This window comes from Pavona decussata, unplaced genomic scaffold (genome assembly GCF_977016875.1).
Source record: "Pavona decussata unplaced genomic scaffold, jaPavDecu1.1 SCAFFOLD_2, whole genome shotgun sequence".
NCBI lineage: Eukaryota > Metazoa > Cnidaria > Anthozoa > Scleractinia > Agariciidae > Pavona > Pavona decussata.
The window spans coordinates 855,753-873,417 of NW_028145426.1; the positions used below are offsets into that span (position 1 = coordinate 855,753).

Sequence of the window (17,665 nt, forward strand, 5' to 3'; positions counted from 1 at the left end):
AATTAATTTCTTGCATTAAAATATCGAAGCAGTTCAACAAAATTTACTTAAATCTTACACAACAAACTATTTTGATTGAACTGGAATTAAGATTATGAAAGAAATTAAAGATTTTGCTACGTGTGCACGTAAGCAGCACTACCTAAATACGTGCTTTTTAAAGCATTCAAATAAAAATATCTCAAGTAGAATATTAAACTTTTCTTTAAATCGCGATATATAGTGGTCAACCATATGACATTTAAATTGATGCATTAAAAAATGGGGGTCACCGCGCTCGTTTAGAAGAAAAGGACCATTTATTTTCCTACCGAGCTTAACCTCAAGGAAATGCCGTAATGTCGTGCGTGTGCGCGCCCGTGCGCGCGCTAAATGACGCGAAAAATTATGCGCAGCAAGGATGCGCAATGCAATTCGATGGAATCACTTTAACTCCTGCCAGTTCAGATTCTTAACCATGGCCATCTGATGTTTTATTCTATATTCTACTCAGACATGTTTTTCCTGTTAAATTTGTTTCATGATCCCTGGAAAGAGAGCGTGGGAGGCTACGATTTCAGGCTCCCAAAGTGGGGCATACGGGAAGAGAAAAATCAGCGAGCGGAGAGAGCTCTCCCCCAGACCGAGCTCAATTTTTCTCTCCTCCCTATGCCCCATTTGGGAGCCTTTTCACAGGCTATGATTTCTCGGGCATGGTATAATGGCTGTTATCCGATGGCCGCTAAGCCAAACAAAACTCTAGAATTGTATTATCTAATGTTCCAGTTCTTAATAGAGTAGAGTATAAAAATTATCAACTGTCTGACTTGTCAAGGAAAACGTGCTTGTATACAAGTTATACAACTAGTCTAACCACGGCGCATTTTGCTTTACGCTAAATGTTTGGTGTCTATATGGCCTGTAGGGTTCTTGCAGTTTTGGTGAGTTTATGAAGCGTAGGTAATAGTGTCACAACTTTTTTTCCCCTGTGAAAATTTGGTTCAAAGTTCCCGCTTGAGCCGCGCCCTTCAAGTTTGGCCGAGCGCTTGGGGCTTGGTGACTGATAACGTCACTTCAGGAAGCGACCAAAGCCTATACTTTATAAACTTACCAAAACTGCAAAAACCCTTCAGGCCATATCGGCACTCTTAGCCGGAGAAGATCTCAACATGAGCATATATGCTGCTCATTGATGACATTTAATCTCTCTCGCTATTTACCTGTCAGCTTCATTACATGTTTTCAAACTTTTATATATAACGGTCCCGAAAAGTCTTTACTCATTTGATTCTTGTGGCCCCCGAAGAAGGTTTCCTTTCCAAACCGAAATACCGCGCAATCTTTATACATATATTTTTCTGTTTATATATCCAATTTGTTTGTTTTCGTCTCCATTTTACTGCCGTAAGGATCGGTTTTGCTGTCTATAATTTATTATCTCAGGTATTTAATTAACTAGTCCAGGTCTGTACATGTTCAGGCATCCCTCAACGCCTTATCGCTGTAGTCTGGCCAGATTTACAGTTTTGAACTTAAATCTATACGCTACTTCAGACCAGAATACCATATTTTCTCGATTAAACGCCGCACCCCGATTACGCCGGGTCAAAACTGCTAATTTTTAAATAAACGCCGGGGGCGTTTGTTCGAGGTACCGGCGTTTATTTGCGTCGAGCCAACAAGTACAGATATTCACTAGAAAAGCACTGCTATGACACGTACTGTACGGTATACTGCTTTTGTTACTTTACAGTCGAACCAGGTCAAGCGTACCCCCCTAGACTCTATTAATGGATCGATTATTTGAAAATTGAACGTTTCGTTTCAAAGAATGCATTCATTCATTCATTGTTAGCGCGGATCAATGTTCAAATTAAAATTCGATTCTTATTGGCTTTTAATTTGAACATTGATCCGCGCTAACAGTAAAAAGAATAACCTGTAAAATTTAAACTACAGTACATTTGAAACAGCTTGTTCGTTCAAACTGTTCCTGCATGTTGTTGACACGTTCATATAATTCATTATGCAAATTTGGTCATGGCAAAAACCCAAAGTCAAGCGCTTGCAAATGAGTCGGGCTGAAAAATTCCAATTTATCTTTCATGTATAGCATTACCCACCTTGTAGCATGAAAAAGTATGGTATACATTTCACCAGACTGTTCATTATATCGCGAAGAATAGCGCAACACATGTGCCGAAGGTCATTGCCATTGTCGAAGGTCAACTGAAATGAACATCTTTTACTGTAAGTTCGCATACTTTTCGCTAAATTGATTTGCATATACCTCAAAAAGGGAACAGCTTATTATGATAAAACGCTCCCAATTCTTTTTCATTTTTTTAATAACTAACGGAATAAACGCCAGTGTATAAACGTAAAATGTCCATTTAGTGATCATTATATTAGTGAGTTTAAACTTACCCGACAGGACCAACTAACACGGTGCCCGATTGAAAATGGCGAATTTTCTTTCTGACAGTACGCGTTGACTGCTGCAAATCACGAGAAATCTGCTTTTTGGAAAATCCACTATTATATAAATCAAGAATTTCCGCTCTGAATATGTTGAGCGGGGTTTTCCGGCGGGCTTTCTGGTTTTCTGGTTTCATGCATTGTTCGTATAATCCAATCAGAAATCGAATTTTGATTTGAATACTTGAAACGACTAACGGGTTCAATTTTCAAATAATAGATTCATTAATAGAATCTACGGGGGTACGCTTGACCTGGTTCGACTGTAATACATGCTTAACAAACATGTCTGGCTTAACATTAACTGCGATGTATGCTGTACAACAAAACAAACTTGAAAATATATAGCAATGTTCACGTTCCTGTTGTTATGACTGAGGCACTCTCAGGTCTGTCAGGTCTAGCCTCCTACGCAGACGTTCTTAGGGGTTCGTCACGCGTAACGTCCGCTGAAACGAACAGCCACTTCCGTTCGTCAATTGCGGACCAATCAGGTATGGTTGGCCAAATGTTGCAAAATTCAACAACTTGCATATTTATATTCAACAACTTTTATTTATGTTCAACAAGATATATTCGTATTCAACGTTTTATATTTATATTCAACAATGCGCATTTTCCTTCAACTTCAACTTAAATTATTTTCGTTCAACAACAATATTTGTTCAACTTCAACTAAAATTATTTTCATTCAACAACAATATTTGTTCAACTTCAACTGTCATATTTATTTAACACTCAACAAAAATAACTGTTCAACTTCAATACAGACTTCTAGTTTCTACTTCCCTCTATATTTGTCATACAAGTAAGTTGTTGAAAGTTCCCGCACATTCAAAATATCTTTATTTAACAAAAATTCCCCACCCCGTCCCCGCTTAAATACGCTAACTTGACTACCCAGTCCCCCGATCACTTCATGCCTTGAATAAAGATGGCGTCGACGTCGGAACTTGATGCTAAGGAAGAACTGACACAGATGGTCAGAGAATGCGTTCGAAACGAAATTGCTCTTCAACGATCGGGAAATAGTACCTCGTTACTGATGAGAACTCGCGACCTTATAGCGAGTTCAGCTCGATCTGCGAGCCGAGAGATGACAAATTCCATCGCGCCGGACTTTCCCGCCACTGGCACTCCGGGTCAGCCGGGTCCTTCTTCTTCGTCTTCTTTTCAGACTGGGCAGTCGCAGTATTTTCAAACAGGAAAAAAGAGGCCTGCAGCTACAACGAATCATCCATGGCGCCTAAAGGGTAAACAGAAGAAACAAACAAAGCAGGAGTTCCACCCCAAAGCCGTTCATCTCCTTGACAAGCCTGAAGATCTGGATGAAAATGGCTTTGTTCCCGACTACACAGTTACTGACGATATGGTCCTACTGAAAGGGTACTTTGAGCTGGGGACAGGCCAGTCGGAAAGTGAAATCAGAGAGAGTATAACCGAGGCACTGAAGCAGCGTTTCCCATTTGTAAGACCAGAACATTTTGACTTTGTTAAGCGTGAGCGTAACAAAGTAACTACCCCAGTCGTTAACAAATCTCTTGAATGGAATTACAAACACGTAAAAGAATTATGTGGTCAGGGAAAGCTTTACATTCGTTTGAATGTCTTGAGAGAAGTCATCGACGCATGTGAAGAACCATCACCCACAGGAACTAAAGATGACGACGATGATGACTTGATGAGGTCACCTTTTTCACTGACCATGCCCAAGAAATTTGAAAGTTCGACAGGAAATGGATCCATTGCAGAATATGGACAGTCGGAAACAAGCCTCACTAGCATGGGTGTAAGTGCATCTGGATATGGGGCATCTACCTCTGCTGATTTAGTGGTGGCCTCCATTGCTGGTCCAAGCAGTCAGAGTGATAAGGAAACACTGCGAGAGCTGCTGCCATCTGCAAGTGATGAACAACTTGACAATGCACTCCAAGAATTTGGTGGTCTTGATTCAGCAGCAGATGCTCTTCTTGAGGGGGATTCCCTTCAGGGAGACTCTAATACAGCAGTGTGTGAGTCAATAGTCCAGATCATCGAAATCCTGGGGAAAAAGTTGACAGGAAAAAGAAAGAAACTAGAAGTTGATGAAGGTGATCTTGTTCAAGATGCAGTGGTCTACTACAAGTCAATTCAGTTTGATGCTTCCTGCCCTTTGAGAATTACCTATCAAGGCCAACCTGCCATAGACAGTGGGGGAGTAATGAGGCAGTTTTATTCTGACTTATTTGAAGGTTTAGTAGAGGGCAAGTTAATGGTGCTGTTTGAAGGTGAAAATGCCCACAAGGTGCCAAGTTACCAACCACAGGCTGTTATGAGTGGAATGTTTGAAATGGTTGGAAAAATGATTGCCCATTCTCTTGTGCAAGGAGGCCCAGGTTTTCCATGTCTGGCTCTGCCATGTTTCTATTACCTTGTGACTGGGGATGTTATGTGTGCATTTGCATACTGCGATGTTTGGGATATTCCAGATCCATTTTCTAGGAACATAGTCATGCAGGTAAATGCCCAGTACATTATGAGTTTATTTTTAGGTTAACTTTTAACAGTAAATCCAGTAAGTGTACACTGCATCTCACAAACACCACATTACAACCATCCATTGTCTAATAGTTTGTGGTAAAGTTAATATTGGATAAGACTCCTTAATTAGCCATGTTCTAAACGAGCAGGGGACTGGGTACAAATTTTTAAAATCGAATGAATTGAAAAATGGACATCGTCATCTGAAAGAGCATCCAAATTATTACCGGTAGTAAATTCACTGTATTTGATTATTATTGGTTTAATTTCAAAGGCATGGTTCACTTTTAAAATACACCAAAATAAGAGAGTGTAGCATGGATTGGAGGGGCAGCTGTCCCTCCAATACATACTATTAAGCTCTCTTATTTTAGCGATTATCAAAAGTGTACCATGCCTTATAAAAGGGCCTATCTTTTGCCCACACCTACAATTCATAGATAATAAGACTTCTCCAGCCAGTACATATAGGTTTCTAGTCATATCTGCAACATTTATTTCTATTTTTGCTTATTCATACAAAGCTGATGGATGCCAGTGATGATGATGAACTGGCAGAGCTAGCCAAGAGTGATGAAGTAATTAATCTGTTGGCTCATTGTGGAGAGACAAGTGTTCTGCAGGTACCATTTGCTTTGACTATATTCTTATTTATATTGTTCTGCCCTGCATTCTACCGCTGACATTGTGTACCCCCCGTGCTGACAGCCAGGACCAGCCTTCTAATGAGACCCCTGCAATTACTGTTTTTTTTTTTTTTTTTTTTTTGCTCACTTAAACGTTGAACTTGCCTACAAATGTTGATTTATTGTGACAGGCATGCAACTTTCATTCTCTAGTTTATTCAGTTTTTATTTCATTCAATATATCCTGTACTGTGTATTGTTGTAGTTTCTACCCTTCCTTCCCACCCTTTGGTGGGTGGAGAAGTTAGAAGTTGATATCTATTATTTCCCACATTCCAAATTATACTTACTATCAATTGTATTAAGTTGATTTGTTCAAAGCCAGTAAAGTATCTGCTTATATATCATTGTTTGCTCAAATTGTTTGAGTTTGTACAACATTCTATTTCAGATGTCTACAAAAGGGAAAATAATTCAGTCAATAGTGATGTATAAGTTCATTTCAAAGCGAAAAATGGCATTGGATCAGTTGAGAAAAGGATTGACAACCCTTGGTGTCCTTGATGAGATGTCAAAGCACCCACATCTTTTTGAAAATGTGTTCACCTTTAAACCTGTTGAGCTGACACCCACCACAGTTAAAGATTGTCTCAAATATCCAGATGAATTAAGCAAGCAAGCACAGGACACCAAGATGATGATGACCAGATTTGTTGACCAGTCGTCAAGTGCCAGGTTGATGCAATTTATGCAGTACTGTACTGGGAGCAAGACAATGCCTTCAGTTCAGAATTTTGTAATAAATGTAAATTTTCATAGTGAAAGTTACATCTCTTCATCAACATGTACCTTTACATTGTTATTACCTGATCATTTTCCCTCTTATGGTCTGTTTGAACTTTCACTGGATTCAGCCTTTTCTTCATCTGGAAAGTCTTTTACCTCAGTGTAAACAACAACACTGCCCTAAATTTATACATTTAGAGGCTCTTATGTAAGCAAGACTTATGGATAGGTTGCTGTTTGTGTACTGTTAGGTTTACCGAAAAGAGGTCATTACTGAGTTGTTGTTGGTAACCTTCTATGGAATTTGAAAGATGTAGTAATTGGATTTGCCACTTTAAAGTCAAAGATGACTTGCAACAGTTTTCATGCCTTTGTTTTGATGGATTGAAAGTACTGACCCATATCAGATCCCATGATCTGGGTACAATAGCGTAGATGTTCAATTCACTGATCAATTTAGTTGTGTTATGCCAGCATTAAAACATTGAAAAAGCCTTGCCATTTCTAGTATAAACTCATTGGTATGTATTGTCTTTAGCTGCTGATTCTTGGAAATGATATGTTTTGCCAAACAAAATTCCTTACATTATTTTGTTATTGAACATTACATGTAAAATGGTATTATTGTAATAAATATTAATCATTAGTGACCTGTTCTTTAACAATTAATTGTGATAGGTGGACTATCACAAGCAATAGTTTCCCCTCTATGCAAAATATTAACAATAGCACTAGTTTTAGGATCACTGACAATGCACGATGTTCCATTCCACAATGTATCAAACCACAACTACAAAGTGCAAATTAGCATTTAGCAACCTAAAACAATATAGACCTCAACATGAGGAATAAATTACAGAGTTTGTGAGTTTTTCCCCATGGCCCAGAGCCTCGCAGTGACATCTCTTGTTTTAGGCTGAACTTTAAAATATCGAAATTGGGCTGTTGTGGAAGATGCCACATAACACTGTCCTCCCAAGCATCAATTTACATACTTGTGTTTCTGATTTTAGGGAAAAAATACAGTGTTTAGTTCTCTATAAGTAAGTATTTCATTGAGGAGCGTGGTTGGAAAGCAAGTTTTCCAGGAACTCAAGGGCCCTCTGGAAAATATCTATGGCAAAAGCACTTGAATTCTCAAGCGGATCAATTTCATTTGTTAGCCTAGAGATAATGTCATCTGGTAGATTCAAATCCACTTCATTGACTTCAACAGTAGACAGACCATCATCTGGTGGAGGTGGTGCGTTAGGGTCAAAACCAAACCACTCATAGTCATCGCCACTGACATTAACATCACTTCTCACATCAGCCACTGCAACAAGTCTTCCGTTCACCCTGTCTATCATTCCATTAGACCAGATTTGTTCCGGACTCCAATTTCTTTCAGTTCTTATGGGGTGCTTGTTCCAGGCCTCAACAAAACTAGCAATTGCAGCATTAATTCTAGGCAAGTAAACATAATGCAGAACAAACAAATGAAGGGGATTGGCGATGTCAAGCAAACCAGATTCCTCCAAGGATTTGAAGGTGTAGTAAAACACATTACCGAAACATCGAAACACATCACGCCATAACCGCTCTATTCTCTGATTACGTGTAGAGCTTCCAACAAGTGCAGATCCACGATCTTGGCCTCGAAATGCAATCATGCGTTCCCATACCAAAACGTTTTCACCTCCATGGTCAGTCCGTACTCTAGATGGCCACGAGTACCTTTCGACACCCTGCAGAAAAAGGCCTTCAACAGTCTCCTTTCTGTTGTTTATAGAACACTTCAAAAAACAAATTAAACGAGAGTAGCCATCTATACAACCGTGTATAACGAAACCCCATGTAATCAAACTGTGATGGCCGTCTATATGCCATAAACTGTTAGGACCAGGCACTGAATAAGCTCTCCTAGAAATTACTGTTGCCCATCTCAAACGGCAGTTGATCGGATCAACTCGTGAAATGCTGGCCCGAATACGATCCCTTTGAACATTGATCCCCATACTTCTCAAGTGGCCACGAACCATTGAGTAACCCACAAGGCCTCCTTGCACGCTCATGAAAGCACGCACAATATCATCAAGATTCGTATTTGTGATATTTGTAAAGCCAGTTTCCTCAGTAATACCAAGTTCTCGTACCCGTCGCCACAGGGTCCATCGCGAAACTAGAAGAAGTCCGGCGATGTCTTTCCACTTGAATCCTAAAGCCCTAAAGTGTAACAAAGTCTCTTCATCGATCTCGTACTTTGGTCTTCCCGGTCCTCTGTTTAAGGTACGCTCCGGCGGACTTAGCAGATAAACTGCTAAGTGGGTACAATTTGGAGTGTTGGTTAGCTCCATTTCTGTCAATTTTCGACACCAAAGATGATACAGTACTCTCAAATTATTAGCAACCTCGGTCAACTCTGCTTTGTGCTCGTTAACAACCGGTAATACGTTTTCCACAAATTTTGCTGCTGCGTCTAAACGATTGATAGCCCACTCAATAAATGATCGGGAAGTGCTATTTTCTCCCTCTTCACAAATGTTTAACATACTTAAAACATCCTCAAAGCAATCCATGAAAGATTGCTCGTCTACTGTTCTAGTAGCCATTTTGATTTTTGGCGGGAATCAATCAGGTTTTGTGCCGGGAAGGGAATGGGTTCCATGTTTGGGATTGGTGGGTGGGGAGGGACGGGGTATTTTGTTGAATGAAGAGATTTACAATGTCCGGGAACTTAACTCACAAAACAGTCATGATTTTTGTTGAATGAAAAAAGTCTGTATTGAAGTTGAACAGTTATTTTTGTTGAGTGTTAAATAAATATGACAGTTGAAGTTGAACAAATATTGTTGTTGAACGAAAATAATTTTAGTTGAAGTTGAACAAATATTGTTGTTGAACGAAAATAATTTAAGTTGAAGTTGAAGGAAAATGCGCATTGTTGAATATAAATATAAAACGTTGAATACGAATATATCTTGTTGAACATAAATAAAAGTTGTTGAATATAAATATGCAAGTTGTTGAATTTTGCAACATTTGGCCAACCATAATCAGGAGTCGTTTCCCAATTTTGGGTAAACTCGTGTTTGATATTAAAAAATATTACCCTAGACAGGATGGCGGACTTAAATGTGGTTTTTGGTCATGTGTGCCAAACGTTTGGTATAAGGGAGTTGAATGCGTATCAAAGAGAAGTCGTAGTGCAATTTGCGCAGAAGAAAACTGATGTGTTCGTAAACCTTCCAACTGGTTATGGAAAGTCACTTATTTATCAAGCTCTATCGTTTGTTTACAATTCAATTCTTGAAGCTGCTTGTCACTATTTGTTGTTGTGGTTTCGCCGCTTGTAAATCTTATGAAAGACCAGGTAGACAAATTGGCAAATATTGGAATTCTTGCCGCTTCTCTCAGTGAAATCACTGAAGAAAATGCAGGGTGTTATGGAAGGAAAAATTTCAATCGTATAAACTATATGCACGTCCGGAAGCGAAAATATCTCCACGGATGATGATTACCGTTGTTTTGCAGCATGTTTTTGGCTTTACTTGTCATAATGAGTCAATGCTGATTGGTCTGTTCAGACAAAGGCAATTTGCCGACGAACGGAAGTGGCTGTTCGTTTCAGCAGACGTTCGTGGGGCAGAACCCCTAAGAACGTCTGCGTGGGAGGCTAGTCAGGTCGGGTCCGAGGGAGAAATCGTCCCGCCTTGAGAAACTGCGCAAGGGGTCTCAAAGAATCTGAAATAATAAATCAACCTAAAAATGATGAAAATTTTACTTCATTTATAAACGCCGGACCACGATTAAACGCCGGCTTCAAATAAACGCCGGGTCCCTGAGGCCAAGTTTTAAATAAACGCTGGGGGCGTTTAATCGAGAAAATACGGTAAACTCAAAAACCATTCCTCTCCCCCTACCCCTCCCCCCTCTGGGCCTTCACTGTCCGCGATACGGATCGTTGATTCATGAAGTTATTGACCATCAGTACATGCAATTCACCAGTCGCAAATTTATAAGCAAACAAAACTAATATATTCACATGCTATGTTAATTTCCACTCTAAAACTCATTTGCATCTGAAAGCCCTTCAGGTCATTCCTTGCCGAACTTAAATCATGGAGGTCGACAACACGAAAACACCTTCAGGGAGTAACGAGGAAAAGAAAATCACTAAAAACGGCACCGAAAAGGTCATCACAATTGTGGCGTTTTTCGCTTTCGGATTCATCCTATACACGGTCTATTCTCTACTCATTGCCGCCGCGGAGGACATTTTGAAAGGCAGTGATATTCCCACATCAGCCGTCATATCATGTATCATCGGACCATACGTTCTGATCACTTTCGTATGTCCATATTTCGTTCAGAAGATCCCATACCTGCCTCGTTTAATCGTGGTGTTTATTCTATATGAAGTGGGCTTGTTCAGTCTGGTCTTCGTGGAGCGCGTTGGGGCTAAGCTTCTGGCCGTGTGCTTGGTCTCACTGGCGTTCGGTGTGGGCGAAATGTCGGCTATAGCTATGACATCTTTCTACCACCCAGTCGTCGTTGGTGTTTTCTCAGCCGGTACTGGCGTAGGGTTCATTGCAGCTCCTCTTTACTATACAGGTAAGCTTTGTGAGGACGAATAAACAAGGCTGACGTTCCAGTCGGTTGCCGGTGATAAATTAACTTACAAAGAGCGCTTTCAGTTGACTTCATTCAGGAATTAAGATATGTATAAACACCGAACGAATATTAAGGCCACCGGTTAAAGGGGCAGTATCATGGGAGATCGATGGGAGATATCATGATTTTTGGCCAAAATTCACTAACTTTAAACTTCGAACACTGTGTTACTTAATTTCTCAATCGCTAATTTAAAGAAATATTAATAGTGATTCTAAGACGAAAGGTTGAACCAAAATATAGCACAACCCGCGATTTTTAGTGCGTTACAACAGCGAAATTTGACAACGTCTGCCAGACGTTTTCAAATTTGAACCCCACTCTATCTTGGTCGTCCGCCGGCGAAAATATCTGTGGATAGCTTCTTTGCATTCTAATAGCCTTTTAATGGAATTTTGTCATTATATCTTGGCTGCTATCAACCGAATAGCGTCTTTCCGATTTTCAATGTGTTACTAAAAATAGCGTGATACTGTCCCTTTAAACTATGCAACGTATCTTAAACTCAGTTGTTCTGTCGGCGACAGTTATCAGATATGAAAATTCAAACGTGTGATATTCAGTCAGAAATATTCTGCTAAACTTTAAATGCGTTATCCGAAATATGGCCAACAGAACTCGCACTAGAGCTCTTCGTTTGTGTAACCAAGCAAAAACCCTTGGCTTCTGTTACTCATGCCGGTGATTCACTACGCTGGTCATCTCGAGGTTAAACTTTCTCGAATTTTATTTTTAATCGGCTAGGGAGACTACAAATAAAAACCGTCATAAATTCTTTTTCTTTTTAAGCGACGTGAGAGCGATGCACAATATTTTAAGATGGGTAAGAAAAAAAAAAACTACCTTTGAAAAGGGGACGATAACGAGCTGAGCTCCCTGCGGCGCCGCTGCTCAACTGAAACGGGTTTTGGGAAGTTATGTTAATTTTTTTCAAATTTGTCAAGATCAATGTGAACTGTATGTCTTTCTTCGTCTTGTCCATTCTTGTATTATTTTGTTTCAAAAACAGCTCTTTTATTTCAATTAGGATTCATGGAATACCTCTGTCGAGTTTTTGGCAACAAATTTTTTCATGGACATTTTGGTGGACTTTTCTCTCGGCAATGTTAATGGCACCGATTGGAATCCGCGGGGTTGAATGTTGAGGATTGCTTCTGTTGATATCCTGCCTTGTTCTGATAGATTATAGTTTTCTGATCGCCAAAAGTGATTTTCCGTGTTAATGAATGCAAACAGTGAAACTCGCATATTGACTCTCATATTTGCCTTTTGACTTCCGCATAATGGAATTCTGTGTAAAAGTTTCAATTGCCATGACAACACTTGTTTTATTTGTTGTCGTTTTTGTTTTTATTCCTCCTCGTTGAATTAACTTCGAACCGAATTTTTAAAAAGAAGATGAAAAATCGCCAGAAAATCTTTGTGAATCTTCGACAGTCATCGGAAATGTTCGGTAAAATAGTGAGTATTATTCCAACACCTCTTCTTAAATATGGCAATTTTTGGGAAATTGTCAACAAAGGGAAGGGAACTGCAAAATACAAAGAAGATATGAATTTTATTTCTAGTCGGTAAAAACAATATTTTACGAACGAGCACAGCAAGCGAAATATTGTTTTTTATACGAGGAAATAAAATTCATAACTTCAAGCCACCGTATATTTTTCTTTATAATAGCCGTAAAAAAGTGGGAAATGACGTCATTGATGGTATGGAAAATACGCTACTCGGGTCCCGGGTGTAGTTTCGTATGAACTTTGCGAGTGGTTTATTTTCCAGTAAAACGCTCATGCATATATAAAGAGGATATTACACTGTGGCAAGAAGATATGAATTTTATTTTCGAGTGGTAAAGACAACATTTTAAAAACGAGCGCAGCGAGTGAGTAAAATATTGTTTTTAACACCAGAAAATAAAATTCATATCTTCAAGCCACCGTGTAATTTTCTTTTTATTATATAGACAAACCTATCGACTATCGCTCGCCACTTCTTTACTGGCTGTTTGAACAAATAACCGTAAGAAAGCGGGAAATGTTGTCATCAATATCTTCACTAGTGAGGACATGGAAAATACGTCACTTGGGTCCCGGATGTAGTTACGTATGAATTTTACGAGTGGCGTATTTTCAGGTAAAACACTCCTGTCTATATAATATGATTTACGTTATAACATTTGAAAGTACTGCAAAACCAATTGTGGATCATGATATCCACTACTCTTTGTAGCCTGCAGCGCAGGGCATTTCTGGACGAGCACTGGAGTGTGGTATATTTTTTAGATTAGAAAATTGAAAACGAGAAAGTTCAGCCGGAGAATCAAAAAACGGTCAAAGTCTGGACGCCAATATCTAAAACACATGTTTGCTCGCCAAAAAGACGCTATTTAATATTGCAGACTAACCGGCTTCCCTATTTTTGTACTTTCTTAGCGATGACTACATGGTTTTGTGTGACGTCAGAGACTACCACATTAACAGTAGTTGGTCTGGTAGTGCTGTACTTGGTTTTTTATTTTCTAATGGAGAGAAAGCACAGCGACTCAACTTTAAAAAACACAGAAGAGGAAACATTCAAAGACGTGCAATACGAGAAACTTGCTCAAGACAGCGACACTGACGTTCCCTCCCCTCCCCAACTGACAAAAGAGACAAAGCTGCAAGCCATCAAGGAAATTCTTCCGTGGATTGTCTGCGTGGTCTTTTCGTGGCTGTCCGAGTTCTTAGTCATGCAAGCTGTCATCACGACATACGCATTCCCCAACTCACCTTTCCCCCCTCGGGATCACTATCAGTACTACATCACCTTATTCCTGTTGGGAGAATTTATTGGTAGATCATACCTTGCCGTGGTGTCCTTGATCAAAGAAGAACTCATTCCCAAACTGATGGTGAGAAAGCTATGGGTTTTGACCATCATAGAGGTCGGTATTCTCATTTTCTGCCTATTCGCGGCGTGGTACCGTTTCCTTCCGGACATAACCACACTGCTTTTCACTTCGTTCATAGCTGGACTCATAATCGGGATCATGTACGCCAACGTTCTACAAGTATTCACGGAATCGTACGAGTTTCCCTTGAGGGAGTTTGTTCTGGGCTTTGTAGCAGTTGCTACCGGTATGGGAATATTTATCGCCGGTCTACTTGGACTCGTCGTCGAGCCTGCATTTAGGCAGCACTGTCTGACAATTACCGATCTAGAGGAGTATTGTTTTACAAGAACAAATCCAAACGCTGTCTCTAATGTGACTTCGTTATGCCACCAGAGATAAAGGAATATAACTGGTGACCACGACAGATGCACTATATAAGCTAGTCTTTTAGGGTAACAAGAAGGTCACGAGTCCAGCTTAAGTCATTGCATGCAAGGCAAGCAAATACTAAGCAAGTCAACCTGCCCTCCCGGGGGCGGGGTCTCAACTTAGTTTTATTCGGGGAGGTTCGTCCCCAGGCTCAAAATTTTGTACTCTTTTTTGCCAGTTTTAACGGAAAATGTAGCCCTTTTATGTACCTTCCATAGAAATGTTACTTTTTTCACATATCTACAGTAGAAACAGTGCATCTCGTTTCGATTGGTCTGTTCGAAATATTTTGAAAGACCCTTTCAAATAACTAAATGGCAGTTTTCCCTGTCCTTTTCTGTTCTTCACCTCGTGAAATCCCTACTCCTTTATATACATCCAGGATGAAAAAGGAACCCCTTACCGGTGTAGAGTTCCCGCAGTAGTAGTCCATTATTACATCATAGCATTGTTGTATCATAGCAGGACTCCAGTCAATTTCATTACAGATGTTCCAACTAAATTTGCAGAGAATTAATTTGTACAGGATTAAACCAAACAGGGAGGGTATCTTTTCCTGCGGGGTAATATGAATAAAAGTATATTATTTTTGATATGGTGGGAATAAAAGAAGTGTTTGGAAATGGATAAAGGATTTTCCGCTTAGTCAATTCAAAAAGCACCCTAGCTCTTCTAATGCTCGTCGAGAAACGACTTTAGTTTATTTTTTTAGTCTTCGACAAAGCAACGAGTTGAGGTTGATTGACTGGCCGTCTGACTGACTGGCTGACCGATTGATTGACAGAGGGACGGACTGACTGAATGATGACTTACCGCTCGACTGAATGACAACTGACTGACTGATTGAACAATACACTGATGGAGGGACAGACTGACTGGCTGATATATACTGACTGGCCAACTGACTGACTGAAGGAGTTAGTTTATAAAGAAACTGTGGTCCTGTGGTGGCAAGAAAGTGAAACAAAAGGTGACTTTCAAGCGCTAAAGCTTCCGTCGTCAGACTAACTGACTAACTGACTGACTGACTGACTGATTGACTGACTGACTGGCTGGCCGACTGACTATTTGGCCAGCCAACTTTCAAACTGGTCAAGTTACTAACTTACTAACAGACCGACTGAAGTTTTCACACAAGACAAGCAAATATTAAATAGATTTTATTTTCTTTTTCTGCATGTGTTTATTGACACGCAAAACATTCTAACTCCTTGTCTGGAATGGGAGAAAGCTGAATCCGAGAAATAGTATCTGAAAGTTTGCCGGGAGCAGACTGAAATAGCGAACTCTTTCTTAATCATCAAGTGAGTAAGGTTGACACGTCACTACTAAAGGCCGTCGTGTGGGGCTAGTACCTTAAGTAGAGTCACAGCCTTACCATCCTTCGTTTGTGTGGCGACTGTGTTGTCGGCCTGTGCAAATACGATATATCAGTATTTTTTTATTGAAATGAAATTGAACACTCAAAAATATGAACATGATGTTGATGTTGAAATTTTTCGTTCTGTGTTTGTTTTGTTAATCTGAGGTTTTCAAGTTTGACTCACTCTGAAGAGTAGGATAGAAATCAACAAAACAAACAAACACAACAACAAAGTCAACATCGTATGCATATTTTTTAGAGGGGTATTTTTTCTAACTTTAATCATCAATTTAAATTAATAGCCCGAAATATAACTGACACAGCACAACACACGAAAAGCGGATGGCAAACCTGTGGTTTAGTGTTTTATTTCCGTATTAAGACATGGCTAGGCCTCTGTCATAGTTCAGTCCTTTGTTTCAAAGACAGACTCATTCCTTAGCAGGGCGTGTAGAGCTTGTCCTTGTCGTTCTTCAGCTCTCTTCACGGCAAATACCTTTCTAACACTGATCACGAAAGTTTGCTGATCACAAGCGGTGTTTGTCTTACAGCAAGTTCGATGAACGACGCCCCAGGGGGGGGGGGGGGGTGTACTCTTAGGAATTCTTGGTAAGGGTGTGCCGCCCGGTTCTTCAAATCCTGACCCTATGTCAGACCAAAACATGCTATTTTCCACAGCCGTTTTCAGAGCTGGCCTCTAAAATCCATATCCGTATTCAGACCTGGTTTGTAGCTTAATTAAGCTTCGCATCAGTGCCGAAGTCAAGAATTGTCAAAATTCACCCGAAAATTCAGCTCGAATGATATAGTTTGGATCAACTTCTCTTTCTCTACTATTCATTTGGAGCTGAAAGACAAATACGTTTGTACGCTGTCGTGGTTCCCATACCCGATGTAAGACCATAATGGTCAAAATCTATACTCGTTTTGAGACCAAAACGGCTCAAAAACCATACCCTTTGGGGCGGCACATACCTATATACCTTATATAGGGGAGTACTCCCCCCCCCCCCCCCAACTGGGGCACCACGAAATTAACAGCTGTGCTACTTAGAAATTGTCCTTGGGCTCCATCAAGTACTCTGAAGTAACCTTCACTTCAGCTTGATAATTGGAAAGGCACGGTGACACTGGAAATCAAATTCTGGGGGATTCTGTGGACAGAATAAAAAGCAAATGAAGAGACTCGTTAGTCCATTTGCTAAGTGTAATTTCAAACCTTGAAGGATGTTCTGTGATTCAAACTTTACATAATCTAGATGGGATCTACAATCCTGGCCAAATGTACGAGTGTGATGTCTACAAGTATAAACGTTCAACACTGAACCGGCAGGGTTCGGAGGGGGGGGGGGGGATTACATCAATGAGCGACATACAGCAAAGATGTTGATTCTGTTGAAGGAAGATTTAAGCAGAAAAAATTTCAAAAAGAGCCAAGTGTCCCTTACTCAATTTGGCCAGGATCGTAGGAAACGTGTTTGTCACATTTCGACTGTGACGGTTGAATTATAATCAGAGCGATTGAATTATAATTTACCTCACCAAAGTTTTGGACATGTTGATCTCGATTGAGACTCTTCTTTGAACGGAAAAAGTTAGACCTTAACTATTATGAAAAGCCAACTCTGTTGTGCATTCGCATCTCGACTTATCAACTGTACCTCGAAGCTTTCAACTAATTATTTTCAATTCTTTTTTGAACCTACAAAACCCTTCAACGAACCATTTGACTTGAAATAATTTATTAAGTTAACTTTTTGTCTCGGCTTAATACAGAAAAAATGACCGGAAGGGAAGCAGAAGAAAGCCTCTTTTACAAACATCCTATTGTTTAAATGTAAACCACAATCAGCTTCTGAAGTTTACATCCAAGTTATGGAAACACTGACTAGCTGTTTACAGACCTTGGCGAGCGAAATAATTTAATGAACACGAACGCCAAGGCACTAGTGGGGATGG

At 39.9% G+C, this 17,665-nt stretch overlaps 4 protein-coding genes across 4 annotated transcripts in view; 2 read left to right on the plus strand and 2 right to left on the minus strand.

Moving 5' to 3' along the window:
• The first annotated feature begins 1,769 nt into the window (after positions 1-1,769).
• On the plus strand, positions 1,770-16,192 carry LOC146489880 (uncharacterized). The gene is made up of 3 exons (XM_085115976.1): positions 1,770-2,855; positions 10,053-10,982; positions 13,475-16,192. The coding sequence occupies exons 2-3, from the start codon at positions 10,490-10,492 to the stop codon at positions 14,311-14,313; spliced, it is 1,332 nt and encodes a 443-aa protein (XP_084972102.1). The 5' UTR covers positions 1,770-2,855; positions 10,053-10,489; the 3' UTR covers positions 14,314-16,192.
• LOC146489881 (uncharacterized) lies at positions 3,384-6,806 on the plus strand. Its single transcript, XM_085114360.1, has 3 exons — positions 3,384-4,954; positions 5,502-5,600; positions 6,055-6,806. The coding sequence occupies exons 1-3, from the start codon at positions 3,392-3,394 to the stop codon at positions 6,553-6,555; spliced, it is 2,163 nt and encodes a 720-aa protein (XP_084970486.1). The 5' UTR covers positions 3,384-3,391; the 3' UTR covers positions 6,556-6,806.
• LOC146489882 (uncharacterized) lies at positions 6,833-9,409 on the minus strand. The gene has a single exon (XM_085115224.1). The coding sequence runs from the start codon at positions 8,978-8,980 to the stop codon at positions 7,442-7,444; it is 1,539 nt and encodes a 512-aa protein (XP_084971350.1). The 5' UTR covers positions 8,981-9,409; the 3' UTR covers positions 6,833-7,441.
• Positions 15,487-17,665, minus strand: part of LOC146489883 (N-alpha-acetyltransferase 35, NatC auxiliary subunit-like) — a 30,574-nt gene continuing 28,395 nt past the window's right edge. Inside the window, exon 29 of the mRNA XM_085114279.1 lies at positions 15,487-16,860. Coding sequence (XP_084970405.1) covers positions 16,801-16,860 — 60 coding nt within the window. The 3' untranslated portion in view covers positions 15,487-16,800. The remainder of the gene's footprint in view (positions 16,861-17,665) is intronic.

Coding starts and splice junctions, on each gene's coding strand:
- LOC146489880 (XM_085115976.1), top strand. CDS start 10,490: ATGGAGGTCGACAACACGAAAACACCTTCAGGGAGTAACGAGGAAAAG. Junction 10,983..13,474: donor AGCTCCTCTTTACTATACAG/GTAAGCTTTGTG, acceptor GTACTTTCTTAG/CGATGACTACATGGTTTTGT.
- LOC146489881 (XM_085114360.1), top strand. CDS start 3,392: ATGGCGTCGACGTCGGAACTTGATGCTAAGGAAGAACTGACACAGATG. Junction 4,955..5,501: donor CTAGGAACATAGTCATGCAG/GTAAATGCCCAG, acceptor ATTCATACAAAG/CTGATGGATGCCAGTGATGA. Junction 5,601..6,054: donor GAGAGACAAGTGTTCTGCAG/GTACCATTTGCT, acceptor ATTCTATTTCAG/ATGTCTACAAAAGGGAAAAT.
- LOC146489882 (XM_085115224.1), bottom strand. CDS start 8,980: ATGGCTACTAGAACAGTAGACGAGCAATCTTTCATGGATTGCTTTGAG.